Raw genomic sequence first — 17,697 nt, forward strand, 5'->3', positions numbered from 1 at the left:
TCTCTCTCTATATATATATATATATATATATATATATATATATATATATATATATATACATATATAATAATTTTCATAAATTACTTGTAGTTCATGATTACTTACAAAAGTTACTTAGGCACAAATGACTACATAGGTTAGCGCGGTGTGAATACCAGTTAGTTACTACTTTCGAGCCAAGCAGGGATTACTGTAATAATCGTGAGTAATGCAGGTGTTATCTTGATATCTGACAGGGTAAAAGAGTTCATTGTGATATACCTTGATACCAGTGCTGAAGATTGTTACCTTTGGTGTAATTACCTTGGCTTTTGATTGTAGTGTTCATAAAAGTTTTAGGACATACTTACGTTTAGTAGTTATCTGGCTGTAATTGCTAATTATGGTCATTACTTCTTGAAATTATTGCATCATTGCTTTCAGGACATTTGATAGTTGATATACATGGGATTATAGCATCAGTATCTGAGAAGTGATTCCAAAGATTATGTTTATTAGATATAATCAATGAAGTATAAGTTCTGTTAGATATCAGACTTTTATCAGAGATATTAGTGGACTTTTATCCAGCACTTTAGTGCTTTAGCACTTTTAGTACTAGATAGTGTTATCAATTATCACTATCTACATGGAGTTACATAAACATAGATATCAGGGTATATTTACTGTCTCATGTTAAACGCACATTAAGACGTCCAATATATATATATATATATATATATATATATATATATATATATATATATATATATATATATATATATATATATATATATATATATATATATATATATATATTCTATAGATTTGAATGACAAATCGTTGTTCTATAAAGTCGGAAATAGCATAAAGCCAGGAGCTTATAGCCATGTAAGATAATGTGTAAATAACAAAAATTAGATCACTTTGATAATATTTACATCCCACCTCCTTCTCCCGCCTCTCTCTTTATTTACAAAGCCTTGTGGGAATGCTCAGATTTTACGGGAATTTTTCAAGGAAAACCCCTCACAGATACGTAGATGTGATCTGTGTATCTGAGTATCTATAAAGATATCCACCATAGAGACCTAGATATGGTTTGTCTATCTTTAGTATCTATAGAGATATCCACCATAGATGTATATCTATGGTTGGTATATCTGTTTATCTATAAAGATATCCACTGTAGATACCTAGATATGGCTTTTGTATCTATGAATCCACATTTGTTATGAATATGTGATTGTAAAGTATATATCTGGTGTAGATACTCGAACTTGTAAATAATCGGTAATGATGACATGGTGATTAAAGATACATGAGGTATACGACGTATGATATACATACGTAATATGTGTATTATGTATATACAGATAGTGTATATTTTTAGACAATATAGACCTTGTAGAATAAAGCAGAAAAATGAAAAGGGTAACTTCTTTATCCTGGCCATTGTAGTTACTTTTGCATATAAGATGTCTTATCCTTGATAAACACGTGTACTTCGCTGGTAATGTCAGGTACCCTTGCCTCGATTAGCCCCATAGGGCACGATGAATGACTGAGTCGGCTGTGAGCAGGTTACACCCTGCGAGACTCGAACCTTGGTCCCTTCGTGTGGTGGGTTGGCACAGTAATGCGTTGTGTGTATGTGTGGGGAGCCAACATATGTCATGATGTTCCCACCGACATATGACCACAAAGACTTACAAGGTTTGTCAATAAAAAACTTCTACGGTGTTTTTAGGCTATTTATTCTGTATCATATATATATATATATATATATATATATATATATATATATATATATATATATATATATATATATATATATATATATATATATATATATATATATATATATATATATATATATATATATATATGCAAAGTCACACATGTAGGAAGATACATTCAGTCTTACATAAAGTTTAAAAATAACTTGCAAATACCTGTAGTTTGCATAGTACCTAGGATGGCTTCAGTAAGGAGCTAAAGAACTACAGTAAAATTATTTATGGACGGAAATCCTGAGTTCTTGTATAAGTATATTTTCCTACCTGCATCTTTTTGATTTTTTGATCTGAATGTAAAGCAATAAAATCTCCAGTGATTCTAGTCTAGCCAGCGACCACAAGGTTCTCCATCGTAAGATCATTACCAGGATATGTATCATATATATATGTATATTGAAATATAAACAGTTGTGATGTATTACATAGATAAGAACACCTGACCATCTCATGTTTCATATGAAAGATCAAGATACTTCAGCATCAGTATGGTACTGAAATATATCTGAAGCGAAATGATGATCACCAAAATAGAATAGCTTCTTTATCACATTACAAAATTGCTAATTCCATCATTAGAACGGAACTTCTTCATCGGCATCCTAACTCCTTCTCATTAACTTGTTCAATGTTACCTTAAATTATTCAAGCAAATTTGTTCAACGATAGTTCAACTCGTTAAAACTCACTTGTTCAATGATAGCTTAACTCACTGAGACTAGATTGTTCATAACTAAACTAATGTGTTCAGGCTAACTTGTTCAATGACTGCTCAACTCGTTCATACTAACTTCTTCAACGACAGCTCAAATCGTTCATACTAACTTGTTCAACAGCAAGCCAAAATATTAGTACTAATTTGTTCAACAGAGGATGAACTCGTTTAGGCTATTTTGTTTATTAGTAAGTTAAATCCTTTAGACTAACTTGTTCAACGGTAAGTAAAATTGATCAAACTAGTTTGTTCAACAGTATTTTAACTCTAGACTAACTTGTTTAACAGTAGGTTAATTTTCTCACACCAGCTTATCTAATAGTAAGTTAACTCCTTCAAGCCAGTAGCTTTACTCATTCATACACTCCAAGTTCAAAAGATGATGATGAGTTGTACAATACATGTTTTACTGAAAACTTATGAATCATCAGACACGAACCACTCATCAGATCATGGAACTACACACAGAATCAGGTCATCAGAAATACGCTCAGAACAAGCTAGTGAACACAGCTCTTGGTAACACTACATTCGCAGCTATAGCCCTATCTGCCAGTGTTATCATATTTCTGGTTATATCACTTCATTACCAATGATTATCCGACAACAATAAACACTCTGCGCCTGAAAACTTATCATAAAATATTGTATGACTAGTGGAATCATGTAGGGCTAGTTACTAACTAGATCGTCCCTCAGTTAACATAAGTGAATAACAGGGCAGATTGAAAGCCTTAATCCTTCCCAGGTTCTCCAGGTAGTAAGAAGCGTTAGTGTTGAGTTATAACACTACAGGCTCGCTCTTTAATCTGGTAATCAAAGCTGCATTAAGTGCTGTCTTCTTCTTCTCCTCACTACGAAGACTCCATCCTTTTCCTGTTACTGATTGTAGCACAGACATTAAGCTGCAGGACCCCATAGAGAGGCTCCTGGAGCTTTATGATGATGATAAGGACATAAGGAAGAGAGGTGTAGCTATATTTGTATAGCTGATGAAAAATGATATTTGTCCAACGTTACACGAAACACATGTGTTTCTCTCTGGTAAGGTCATGCCTCAGTGTCAGACTTAAAGAAACAAAACATCAACACGTGACTGAAAATGATGCGACGATTATTGATTATAAGTGAGGAAATACAGTAAAACTTTATATCTGTCTGTTTTTCTGTCCGTATATATGGATATTACGTAAATATAAACATATGTGTGTATTCATGTATGCATGTATCATGCATGCAAGTGTGTATGATATTGAAAGTGTAAGGGAAAACATCTTGCGAATGACCTTCTGAGATACTAAGACTTTCTAGTCTGTACATCCATATCTAAACATTACGAACTTAATGTTGCCATTAAGATATACTCCATGACATATGCACATCTAACACACAATCAAAACAAATACTTTTCCATGACAAGTTTACAAGAATGAAGTTTTTTGCTTGGTGACCCTAGAGGGTAGAGGTCATGTTAGCAATGACTTAACAATCCAATGCTGGTTATATAACACTTTGTCCTCCATGATACCTTAGTAACACGTCTCCCCAACACGTTGTTCCTATCTTATTTATCAAGATAATCTTAAGTCACTGGTACTATACAGAAAGCTAAACATCTCCAATTGGAAATACTCTTACAATGTAAGCCTAAGATGGAAGGTGTGTCATATAGGTTATATATTTTCTAATACAATAGCATCGTCTGGATAGATTTGTGGATATTCACATCCACCCAGGTGATCCTTGAAGGGGTGTCAGAGAGGGCAGGAGGCTGGCAGGCAGCGATGATTACGGCCGGGATGCAAGCCTAGGAAAAAGTCAAGTTGCAGGGAAAATGAATGACGCTACACCTGGTGCCTCAGACGTAAGAGAGAAAAGAAAAAGAAAACACACCAGAATTCCTAAGGAGGCAAGAGTCAGGTTTAGAAAGTGAGCATGGAACAGGACAGAAGGTGTCCCCATGTTGGCTACAGGTATGGTAGACGGACGCTTGCTGTTTATGGTTGTGAAGGGTGGAGGCTGTACCGCCACGGGGCGACCAAAAGCTGGCAAGTATCCCCGATGGAAAGCACTATTACTGACGCTGATATTTTCGGCCGAACAGTTATCTAAATTCTACATTACCAAATGTAACTAAAGTTATCCAAGCTAATCTTAAATACATAAAGTAGGTGTGGTGATGGTTGATTGGTTTTCTTTCACTGGGTTCTAATCATATAATATCTAGACTTTCACTGATTGTAAAACTCCTTGATTACACCTAACAGATCCCCATCTATTTTAGCCAAACTTAATGTAACCTAGTCATGCTTTATGCAATCAAACATTATCATATCAACCTAACCACAACCATCTAACTAACCAAGCGCTGTCTAAATCCGTTCATGCTTCACCTGATGTAACCAAGCCTCCCTGGTCTGCTCGACCATCACGTCAACTAAGCACCCAAGCCTCATACGATAACCTGATGCACTACAGACCAGTTGGGATAACCTTAGATGCATCTGGTAAGAATGTTATATACCAGCGGCCACAGTTGGGTCAGCCCCAAGACTGAGAGTGACCTCGGTCGCTGGTACAGGTGGGTCGTCCACTGCTCATGATGCCTACATCGAGTGGTTAATGAGAAAAATGATCTCAGAAACAAGTGATAATCAGAATTCAGAAGACGAGGATTGTAAGAAGATGAGATCAATCAAAGAAAGCAACAAGTAATGAAGGAGAGGATGAGACGGTTGACTCCAAGGCATGGAAGTGGCCAAGACGCAGCGGGAAGCGCAGCCGAAGCTGCTGCAGCAGTGGTAGGCGTGCGCCAGAGGAGGTGCTGGGAGAGAGAGAACTTGGAAGCCACAAGAACCAACACCCAGGATGCTGCGGCAGGAGTCGAGGCCTCCTACACGTAGGGAGTCGTCCCGTTCCAGCTGACATCTGCGCCGTGCCACCTGCGCCGCAGAAACAATGTCTCACACAAATACATCACATCATACGTTTTCATATGACGTTAATACAATCACAGTTTTGGTCATTACAAGCGTTTTTTCTTTCTACATCTGTGTATGAAGGTCATTAGATATCGAGAGAGAGAGAGAGAGAGAGAGAGAGAGAGAGAGAGAGAGAGAGAGAGAGAGAGAGAGAGAGAGAGAGAGAGAGAGAGAGAGAGAGAGAGAGAGAGAGAGAGAGAGAGAGAGAGAGAGAGAGAGAGAGAGAATGGTTGAGTGGTAGAACTTGCTTGGTGTGGATGAGATGCTCCATGGCTGGTGTCTGGTAGTCGTCTCTGGTAGTCTGGTTGCGAGTATCGATGGTAACGATGGTAGACGTCGCCTGGTTTGCGTTCGAGAAGTAGTAAAGGTCGAACCTGTGGGTGTTGAGGTCAGGGTTACAAGTGTGAGTGTGGGAGAGGCAATGACTGAGGTGTGAGGGGCACACTAGTGACCAGGGAACGTTTAGTATAACGTTAGGCTCACCTGTTCTCAGCGTGGTAGTCCCTGGTGAGGTCCTTGTTGGGGTTGAAGAGGAGGCCGTAGGAATCATTGCAGCGCGTGACCCAGACGGGGAAGCATGGCGTCTTGAGCCGTGACCCCACCTTGCCCAGGTCCTCACGATGATCCTGCTGGTGCCACACCAGAAGTCCCACCTCTGACCGGGTCAAGATGCCAGTCTTGGGCTTGGCCTGCAACGCGAAGATCGAGGTCATGACAGGTTCCCGTGGCCGACAGATACCATGCAAATGTTAATCGAATTATCATGATTGTTCCTAATCCTGTAATAATTACACAGCTAAATTTAGAACTTGATTAATGGCCCCGAAATAATACTTCAGTCATATAATCGTATTCAGGACGTGAAGACCTTCTATCGGGGTTTTATAGTAAATCTATTTTTAACATAGAAAAATAGGAAAAGAGAATTAAATACAGGTAATGATAGTTCAGGATATTTCTGAGGCCAAGAAACTAATTCTTTCAAAATTGGAATATAATTTAACGAAAGGCTTGAACATCTGAAATTATAATGCAAAATATCTCATAGTATTTCTTCTAGCCATGAAATCTCGGAAAAAATAAAATTGAAGCGAGTCATTCTGAAATGTTCCAGACATATAATAATCTAAACCCATTATTACAGGTTGTCCTGATCTCCGAAGAATTCATTAATCCCAGATCAGTATTGAGCATGACACATTAGCCCTGTACTAAGGTTGGAAGCTAATCCATATTCAGTATTTCTATGATTATACACACAACACTGAGACTCCTTTTTCTGGTGTTCCTTCTGCTCGAAGCCTGAGCCAGTCAGCAGCGAGAGATTCCCTGACGAGATTATAATTCTTTTTGCTCAGTGATGACGACGCTTCCCCGCTGACACATTTCACACTCGCTTTGTGATTCCATGTGGATGGAGTCCGGCCACGCCAGTGCTTCTGTGTACATTTACATCCACCATACAGGCACACCCACAAGGTTTACTTACACAACTAAAAACAAGATTATATGAATCAGAAATAGGAATGAAACACGTGCGATTCTGGACAGTAGAAGTCGAAATATGAAGTTCAAAATGGCCCTAACTCTAAGCAGGCTGGCATCATAGGTTTGAAGAATACGAGTATCAGCATGTGACTACTTCGAGAGGGAAAACTGATGAGATGACTACATAAACGGATCTACAGTGCAAAACAATCGGACGTTCGGATTGACAAGATACCATCTCCTGGATGTGAAAAAATATCTTACACTGGGAGAGACTGAGCAAGGCTGAAACATAAGAAGTAATGAACGAGGATGGTTAGTTGTTAGATGGCACAGAACGTCAAATGCAGTGGTAATATATACCATCCCTTGTCTTACCTCCCGAGTTAGGAAGACGTACACTACATAAACCTAGTTGATGGTGGGCTTATGTGAGGTATTAGTGGCTGGAACAGTATACTAATCATGGTATGCTCTGCGTCCTCTCTGGCAGGGGGTATACATATGTACCCGAGGTACATATGGCTGGACCTGTATACTAACCATGGTATGCGCGATGCCCTAGCAGGAAGTATACATGTATACCCGAGGTACAGATGGATACATCTGTATACTAACCATGGTGTGCTCGGAACCCTCGTAGATGATCCCGTTGTGGAGGTGGCGGGTGGCGCGACCGGTCAGGAGGAGTGTGGCCAGGCAAGGATGGATGGTGTTGGTCAGTGCCAGACTCTGCCGGTCACCGTCTAGGTCCTCTGCCAGCCTGGGGCAAAGACAATGGTCAACAGGTCATTCTCCTACTGATCCAGGTCAAGGCGCCTGCCTCATTCAGCCTGCCAGTACAAGGTCCAAGACTTTCTCCTGGTCCAAGTCAAGTACCTGGTTAAACACACTATGCTACCGTCCATGGGCGACATTACCTGTATTGTCAACCATAGATAGCTCCCAAAACTAGCAAGCCGTAGCTGACACCTCCCCACCCACACCCTTACATTCCTAACCATGAACGATATTCCCCACACTACCATGCATGCATGACATCCCTACGTTACCAGTTTCTCAACTTGTGTTCGTGTTCAGGAATATGATATGCAACCTGCACTTTCAGCGTCATCAAGGATTCATGTGGTATAAAGTATATCAACTGATTTGAAAAGGAAATTACGTGAATCTGTAAACTCACACTACAGCAGTCACTCTCGTCAACCCGTGACAGTATCTGAGTGTGGTGCAGAAGAGATCAACAGTGACACTAGTAAACCTACGACAGTGGTTCCCTCAAGGTTGGAGTTAGAGAGGACAACAGTGACACTGGTAAAAACTCACGAGAGTGACTTACCTCTGGAAGCCACGGGAGAGGATGACGCTATACAGGAAGAGGAGCATCCCATTGCCATCCTCCGACAGAAACTGTGGACACATGACTACATTAGTGTACGAAGTTACCATTGACCCACACATTCATTCTTAGCTAAGAAAAACACTGAGAAATTCAGAGATCCTCAGTGTGTGTGTGTGTGTGTGCGTGTGTGTGTGTGTGTGTGTGTGTGTGTGTGCACAGCAATTTTGGTATATGAATGTACGTTTGGTGTGTTTATAAGTGTAAGAGGTGACGAACTTATTAGCAATTTATCAATTAGCTGTAACTGTATTATTGTAATCATTTTATATATCAGCCTACAAAACCCTTTAACCTGGCCACTCGGACGGCACATCACAACAGGGAATCAGTGACCACAAATACATAAATACAAATGATACAAGGCAGTGTAGTCAGACTCGCCTGCATGTGGTTACACAGCGATTGAAAAGTCACCTTCAGTAAGGCTGGATCATCGTCAGTGGATGAAAAGTAGTAGTTTCGCCAAGGAACTTTTCCCTAAAAAAAGGATATATTTTCCTTGCTTCTGACTGGAGCGCATATATAAGGGATTCTTGGGCAATATGATTGATACTATAAGGTGAGCCCAGTGTCACCTGAATGGATGCGAGGTATGATCTGTGTAGCACAGGTGCTGGAGGTGAGGTATGATCTGTGTTCCACATGTACTAGGGGTGAGCTGTGACCTGACTCGCACAGGTATTGGAGCAGAGGTATGATCGGTATCCCACAAACACTGGAGGTGAAGTATGATCTGTCTCACGTATACTGGAGGTGAGGAATGATATGGCTCCCAAAGATCCACGCGCACATTCCTCTGTCATAGGACAAGCTAAGATATTCCTCTAAAATCTTACCTCAAACAGATACTTCTTGAGGTTGAAGGTCAACTCGTCCTGCTTTTTGAACTCAAAGGTATGAATCTGAAAATGAGAAATTTTCAGTTAGTTTTACGCCATACATGAGGTTAAGTTGCTCTAGGAAGACATGGTCTATCTCAGCCAAGAGGATTCAGTAAAGTGGACAAATCGTGTGGAAGTAAGTCAAGGAGAACAGTCAAGTTATACAGGACCGAATTCAACTGGTTTTGACGTTGATGTTTGTGATTGTATTGGAGACTTTCTCAAGATGTTTGGGAGTTTAGTGTTTAATCTGAAAACAGCTATTTTGATGAATTTCTCTTATGTTAGGCAGATGAATACGTTGATGTACGCAAGGGGAAATATCGCACAAAAGACCCTTCGAGGCAACCTGCTGCATTCTATTCATATTTTTGCCTATAAACTGGCGACAATATAACATACACATATTATTGTAAATGACTTCAGCGGCGTTAAGTATTCTTACTTTGATTTTGACGTTCTTTTTTGTCATGACGCATTAGGCTCATGTCGAGTTACGTAGATAACACGAGAAAAAGTCTTAGATACTCTTTGTATTTATGCACTGCTCATTTTCATAGGTTTTCGGATCTGTCGTAATCATATATGTAAAAGGAGAAGGGTTATGGTTGTGTAGACTTGTTGACCACGGTAAGGACCGTGGCAGAAGTGATCAATCTTATAGATAAGAGCGAATCTTTCATGCCAGAATAACATCATATTCACTCTGCAGTCCCTAACAAGCAACATTTATTTGTAAATCTGACGTCTCAACTGTAGATAGTATCATGAGGATATCTGTGCAACTCTGGGACGATGGCGTGACCTTTGCCCTGGCAAAAGGGTCACGTCATCATACCCAAGGATCATACTGACGTGCATCCCTCACTGGGACCGGTGGGAGGCGGTGTATTTGTGTACCACAGGTGTTCCGTAATTTCAAGACTTGTTGTAGGTATGCTCAGGACACGTAGCTCTGGCGTGAGCCTGTAGACTAACTACACTATACCTGTCGTGTGTCATACCTTCTCAGTGCATCCATCCGACTGGTAGGAAGTGTCATCAGTGATGTAGATGTTGTCCTGGGTGAGGCAGAGGACGGCGCGCTGTCGCTCCCCGGCCTTCCAGAGGATGTCGCTGAGTGCTCCCACCAGTGCCTCCTCCTGCGCCTTCGTCGTTGCTCGTAGAAGCCTGAGGAGTAGGACCAGTAACACTACCTCAGCTAGCTTTTTCTCTCTCTCTGTTCCGCGGAGGTTATCACTTGGGAACACTATTACTAGGGTCACTACTGCTGGGATGACTACTGCTGGGATCACTATTGCTGGGATAACTACTATTGGGATCACAATTCCTACGCCATCATTACTAGGATCAACGGTGCTGAGGTCACTGGTGCTGGGGTTACTACTGATGGGATCAGTTCTGATGGATTTACGACTTAGAACAACAAAGTCAGTGTCAGTCAAGGAAATCACTACAATGAATAGACATATAGTAGATCTGGGAATATCTGATTAAGACTCAGGAAATGTATAGTGAAACACCTTATTTTCTTTCAGTCTCAGCTCATGAGTAAAACATTTCGTAATTTCTTTTTATTCTTTTGACAATTGAGTCAAGCATGAGTCACCATGAGTCTTCAGTTCAAACATTCTATATTAGGTCACAGTTTAGAGGTCACGCAAGGCCTCCACCAGCAAATTTCTTTACGTGATGGAACATGTGTGTGTCATGGAACTTACGCTGCGGGGTCCCCCATAACCCTGGGTCCACGACGGCTGAAGAGAAGGTGTTTGAGGATGTAGCCCTGCACACACATGGCCAGGCCCTTGGTGCAGGCTTTGTGCATCCTGAGGCTGTAGGCCTGGGTCGTCTCGGCATCCTGGAAGCAGAAGGACTGACCCAGCCACTCACCCACGACAGGACCCAGCAGGTCTGCTACTCCGAACGCCTGTGTCCGAAGTGCCTGGAAATGAAGACCGACACAAGTGTGACTATGACACGGGACACTGCAACATATACACAGTTGTTACACAAGAACATTTCTATCATAAAAAAGTTTTCTCAAGTTTTATCAATCCAGGCAATCATGGATTTGGCTGAAGTTAATCCCCACCAGTGAAACTTCAAAGGATTACAACTGTACGTAATGACAAAAATAGAATGGACAATAATGCAACAATTCCTTGAGAATAAATCAAGATCATTACTTTCAAGTTTATGAAAACCTTTGCCACCAACTATTATGTATATTTGACTCTGGTGAATTCATAATGAAAATATTCTGGTTAAATTTGCATATGACTCTTACATGAATGAAGCTAAAGGCTAAGCCAGATCAAAAGCCTCACTGTAATACTCTACACATAATAGGCTTCTGACACCTTACCTGAGTCTACAGTAGTAGCATAAGAACAAATCAAGTATTAATATTTTAATCATAATTGAAAGATCTCCTGTTCCTGGGGCTCTGACGTCCTGTAACATTCTGTTCATTAGCCATTAAGCAGTGTGTGTCGAGTGGAACGCGTATATCCACCTGCTCGAGGTCACACCGCGAGAGAGAGGTCACCTTGGGTGAGGATGTATCACTGGCAGTTGTTCAGTCTCGTCAACGAGCTTCTTGCTCCAAATGAGGCTACATTTCCTGTTACTGCAAGTAGCGTAGCCTTCTTAAAGGTCTGGGTAACACCAGCACTCCTTCATGGAAATTTGCCCAGATTGGCTCCTTGTCTTCCAGGTTAATCAGACGACGACACATGAAAGTTTGCCATAATGGAATCTCAGTCTTCTGTTTCGGAGATAATGATGATGATTATGGCGGCGCAGTGTAGCGAGACAAAGACAGCCGATCCTCACTACATCAGGTAACCAGTCGGCTCAGCAGGCAGGTCAAGGATGAATGACCGACTCCCAGAATGGGAACCACCCCACTCTGTAAACGGGGTACCCATTTTTCCTGGCCTGAAGTGAGTGTATAGAAAGATGGGAGATGTACAACAAGGCAAACATGTAGAAGCTAGACACAAAAGGGATTAATGTAAAAGACAGTGGGTCATGTAGAAGGAAAACGGACGAGTAGAAGTGAGATGGACATCTAAAGGATGTTGACATGTTGAGGATGAGAGACGTGTAGAACGAGGGAAAGTGGACAAGGACGGAGACATCCTCAAAGATGGAGACCTAAAGAACGTATATTGAGGAAGACGTCTGAAAAGAAAAGTGAAGAAACATATGTACGAAAGAAAGATCATCATTTAGAAAGGGGACGTTTAGAGAGAGAGGAGCCTGTAAAAAGGGGAAAGTGTAGAAGTAGTCGTATAGAGAAAGAGGAAAGTGTATGAAAATGTTTATGGAGAAGAGGACGTGTAGAATTAGCAGGAGGTGTAGAAGGGACATGAATGGGTTAATGGTGACGTGTCGAAGGGAGAGTTGTAGAGAGAATGGGAACATATAAAAGGAGGAGTAGGTGTAAAAAGGGACGTATAGATAGAGAAGAACATGAAGAGAGTGGACGTCTGTTAGGGGAGTTACGTATTAGTGAAAGACGTGACAAAAGAAATGTTCTGTTTAAGACATACAAAATGCAACAGATGACTCTCACACATTAAGTGAATAACAACAGTGTCTAGCGCCACCTGTGGGGAAGAGTCAACCTCTGGGAAGGGGTGGCGACGCTTAGGAAGCGGTGAGTCATCCTGGTGGTGGCAGGAAAAGTAAACAAATGAACAGGGGGTCGGTGGGGGTGGAAGGTGGAGGGAAGGGGAGGTTGTGGGGTGGAGTGTATCAGTAAAGGCATCATGGGTATGGATTTTCCCACCCTCTCTCATTGTTGCTGGCTGTTTGACGTTCGTCGTTCACAGGTTGTGGCTGTGTCCTCCATGGCAAACCCTGGTCCTTGTTGTATGTGATGGCAAATGGTGGTGGTCCCTGGCGGACTATGACTCTGGTGGTGGTCCCTGGTGGACTGTGGCTGTGGTGGTGGTCACTGGTGGACTGTGGCTGTGGTGGTGGTCACTGGTGGACTGTGGCTGTATTGTGCACGTTGCATGTTAGACACCGACGTCGGACCAAGGTCCTGGGTCCAAGGTGTACATTGGGTAGCTCAGGTCAGAGAACCCCGGGGAATCCATAATTTGGAGACACAGGTGTCGATGGATCGAGTACCATCTAAGACGGGTGGGATCCGGAGGGGCTCTTGTACGTCTACAAGAGAGGGTACTGTTGTAGGTCTAGGAGAACCGGCCTCTTGTAGGACTACGTGGGATGTCTATTGTACCTGGAGGAGAGTACATTGAATAGCGGGTGTTCGTCGGCGAGGTGAGGACCCAGAGAGAGAGAGGGGAGACCCCATGTTAGAGTATCGACGCTACCACGAAATTAATTATAAAGATGGAGGGCACGGAGTGATGGAGGGAGGGAGGGAGAGAGGGAGGGAAGGAGGGTCTCTGTTGACAACACGCTGGCTCCTCCCTCTAGTAAATGAAACTGTCGCGTTTAGCGTTACTGTAATTTTCACTGATTCACTGCCACTGTTGTTTGTGTTGATTTTACTGAAAATTTCTGTGACGGTATCGTCAAATTATCGCTCAATATTGTCGTCACTGACAGTGACATTCAGTTTTTACTTCAAAATACATTTATGACCACAATTGATGATATGTTAGGAGGATGTCGACGTTGCTATTGTTGTATCTCATCATGTTTCTCTGAGGGAAACGATATGCATTAAGGCTTATTGTGTAGATCAGTTCAGTCGCCTCCGATTCGTTGACGAGAAAGGAGAGATCATTAGACCATTTTCTAAAACTTGATGTTTAACTTACAGTTTAGCGTAGTGAAGGTAAGTAAATTTCGTCAGAGGGGCAATTCACACAAGAAAAATGTCAACATCGATTGGATGATTAAGTGGTTAAAAGACCCATTGATTTTCATTCTTACTGTCGCTTAATGGTTCTCTGTCTTGCCTGGGTTGTGTCGTGCGTGCTTCGCGGGTCGTGGGATCAGAAACCCTCACCTCACACAGAAAGATGGGAAGATAAACCGATAGAAAGACGAAATGATAGAAAGATAGTTGCAAAGATACATAGATAGCTAGGCAAATAGATAAGATAAAAAATACACGAAAAAAAGAAAGCAGAGAGAGAGAGAGAGAGAGAGAGAGAGAGAGAGAGAGAGAGAGAGAGAGAGAGAGAGAGAGAGAGAGAGGCCACATGACAATTAGCCCTGTGAGGCAAGACCATCCTTCCGTGATTCTTGTTTCATGAAGCCTCATCATTATCACTCATAAGCCTCACAGTCATTTGTGGCTGTCAGTTGATTACAGCTATCATCATGAAATCCCAGGACAGTCAAATGTATTTATGTAAGATACATGACGTTTGGCAACGTCTGGTGCACGTAGCTGTGAACCCAGATGAAGGAGAGACAAAACTTGTCATTCATAATTTCTCGTGACGTGTGTACGTCAGTCCAAACGTTCACTGAAGGCACCGACACTACCATCACCAACTCTGTCCATGACCTGCCTAAGCTGTTGTCTCGTGTCGCTGAGGCGTCTACAGTGTCACAGCAGTTCGGCAGGTTTTGGATACTTCGATGTTTCTGATCACCGGCTCCTCCACACCCATGGTCACACCCATCTGGTTCGGCGCCACGTATCAGCAAGCCTTCCAGACCAAACTTAGTGTTTGGTGGTGTCCTTGTTTACTCAGATCAGCACAGGTCAACGCAGGAAAGTTTGAGTTCTGTCAGTGAGACAATTAAAGACAAAGCTATGGGTTCGCATCACAGCTTGAAGTAATGCGACGTGAAGCAACGTAGGATTAATTTGTTAGAGATAAACTGTAGAGGAGAATGTAACGGATGGATTATGATCTTCAGACTAGGTAGTAATCCTTCCTTCAAGGTCCACCATAATGCCCTCGACTGTTGCCCGAGCTCAGTAATGGTGCCATGCTCCCCTATCAGGAGCCTGGTATGGTGGGAGGGTGAACCCACTGTCCACGGGAGAAGGAACACTAACGGAACAGCAACAGGGAGAAATTTACTGAGGTACTGTCCTCCTCACCAGGGCAGTGCTAACAGTGATAGGGTACGGGACGGTGCTATGGGCTTGGGGCACTTACCATGGCGCGGTCGACAGGCACAGGTGTACGGAACGTTAGTGAAGGTACTTACCACGGCAGTGTCCACGGTGATCGGGGTACCTCCCAGAACAGGTACCTTCTGTACTGTAGTCTTGGGTTTGGTAGGGTACAGCACCCGCTCTGTTGGGAGAGGTCAGGTCATATATATCAGAGGTCATGTTTAATGGGGGTCAGGATACCTGTACATAAGAAGTCAGTATACATATCGACAAGGGTCCTGGATTTATGTATGAAGGAGGCTAGAATCTATGTGTAGCAGAGGTCAGGATACACCCATACATCCTAGAGGTCGTAATAGGTCATGTATGGCTCATTCATCGGATATACTGTTGGTAAATCCAGGTCATGTATTATTAAGGTCAACTCAGCCCATATATGCTGAAGGTCAAGCCAGTCTTTGCATACTAAAAATCAAGTCAGGTCATTGAAATTGCAGGCAATACTCCTTATAAAAGCATCTTTGTTATTGTATCACTGTATCAGCGTCATTGTATCACTGTCACTGTACTGGTATCACTAACTCATTATTGATGTATCATCATTAACTTATTGTTACTGTAACAGCATCACTATTATTATGTCACTTGATCCCTGTATCCGTCATCGTACCGGTGCGACTTGGTTCCAACATTGTCTTTTGATCATGATATCATTGTACCAACGTTTCCGTGTATTTGTAGTAGTGTGTCAGTGTGACCTCATGTAAAAAGACTTGATGAATACTTTGCTTCAAGTCCACAACTTGCGTCTCTAAAGTCAAAATGACAACTTGCAGGTTATTCTCTCTGGATTATCAGTATGCCTTCTAACTTTGTGCGTATTAATTAGTCTGTGAGTTTCTGCCATCTTCTGCTATCACAAACAACCTCGAAAGAATCCAGTGGTCTATCGCTGTTTGAATTCCCTTGTGTCCCTTTATATCATGCTGTTGTCAGTGTGTTACTTGTCATTCATTCTTCTGTTGTCAACATTTAAAGACATTCATTCAGTTGCCTTCACGTATTGAGTCATTCAATCTATTTTTGTCATCTTACAAGATTATTCATTCTATTGTTGTCATTGTGTTAATCACGTCATATGTTTAGTGCTGTAGTTATGTGGGATGTAGTTCAGCACTTTCTAATACATCTACACGAATGTCAAGGATACAAATAAACCTTGATAAACAAGCTTGAATATAAGCTTACACTCAAACTTACGGACAATTGTGATGAAAATCTTGAAGACAGACTTTAACTTAAGCTGAATGAAAACCTTTAACTCAAGCTTGAAGACAAGCTTGCATTCAAGCATGGAGACAACTTTAATATGAAGTTCATCGACCTCATAGCGCCAGAAGACGGCCACACATCATATACTCTTCAGTAATTTTAAACTTGTGTAGATTTTTAACTCAAATTTTATGTATTTAAGTTTTTATTGTGATTAATTATAATTTGCATAAAACTTTGCTTATTCATGTATCATCCTCCCGAATAATTCTAAATGCTAATTGTGTGAAAACATTAAATTCTGTTTATGGTAATATTAACGATGAAAAGTCATTTATTAAATGTAATTAGCTGATTAATACTGAATAATGAATAGCATTATATATAATAATGAAAAGTGATCGCATCATTTTAGATAAGCAAGATTATTGTAATTATCATCTGTTATAACAATTACAAATTACTTATTGCCATGCACAGCTGATGCAGTTGCTAAGAAATTACCTAAATGGTCTCTGGGTTGCAATGCAGTGCAGGAAGCAGTCTCATGCAAGGCTGGCGAAGCTAATGGGTGAGGGAATATGTGTGGAGCTTACCTCATTTAACCAAACCCATTACGCTCTTTAGTTCATACAATATGTGCAGTCATGGGCCAGGGAAAATCAATGCTTCTTGTATTGAATGCAGGAGACTGTGAGTGCATTCAAGTGAGTACTAAACTTTGGATAATGTTGAAGATGGTGATTACGCTCAAATATTTAATCATTCTGAGTCTGATCATACAAAACAAGACCACAAATCAGTAATGAGATTACCTGATGTATGAATTCTAAGGATGTGTACAACGTATGTACGTTACTTAGAGACAAACAAAAAGACAGACGTGTGAAAATAGACACACAGACACACACAAATACATACATATGCAGCTTATCAACATACACAGAGGAACAGACACGTGGGATAGTAAACACAGATATTTCATACGAAGAGCGACAGAGAGCCAGCTTTGTAAACAGAAACAATAGACAAAAGACATAAACAGTGAAAAACACACTGACTTACAAATACAAGCACACAAAGTTGATCAACATATACTGAAATATACAGATAGTA

The 17,697-nt window shown here is 41.3% G+C and overlaps 1 protein-coding gene across 4 annotated transcripts in view; it reads right to left on the bottom strand.

Annotated features, from left to right (window-relative positions):
- Positions 1-1,819: 1,819 nt before the first annotated feature.
- Positions 1,820-17,697, bottom strand: part of LOC139755847 (inactive ubiquitin carboxyl-terminal hydrolase MINDY-4B-like) — a 104,571-nt gene continuing 88,693 nt past the window's right edge. For all 4 annotated transcript variants that reach the window (XM_071674461.1, XM_071674460.1, XM_071674462.1 and 1 more), the window contains 9 exons: positions 15,402-15,490; positions 10,964-11,187; positions 10,247-10,412; positions 9,198-9,263; positions 8,299-8,369; positions 7,578-7,722; positions 5,955-6,160; positions 5,720-5,845; positions 1,820-5,432 (listed from right to left, as the gene is read on the bottom strand). In XM_071674461.1, coding sequence (XP_071530562.1) covers positions 5,384-5,432; positions 5,720-5,845; positions 5,955-6,160; positions 7,578-7,722; positions 8,299-8,369; positions 9,198-9,263; positions 10,247-10,412; positions 10,964-11,187; positions 15,402-15,490 — 1,142 coding nt within the window. In that variant the 3' untranslated portion in view covers positions 1,820-5,383. The remainder of the gene's footprint in view (positions 5,433-5,719; positions 5,846-5,954; positions 6,161-7,577; positions 7,723-8,298; positions 8,370-9,197; positions 9,264-10,246; positions 10,413-10,963; positions 11,188-15,401; positions 15,491-17,697) is intronic.

Source organism: Panulirus ornatus, chromosome 20 (genome assembly GCF_036320965.1).
Source record: "Panulirus ornatus isolate Po-2019 chromosome 20, ASM3632096v1, whole genome shotgun sequence".
Classification (NCBI taxonomy): Eukaryota; Metazoa; Arthropoda; class Malacostraca; order Decapoda; family Palinuridae; genus Panulirus; species Panulirus ornatus.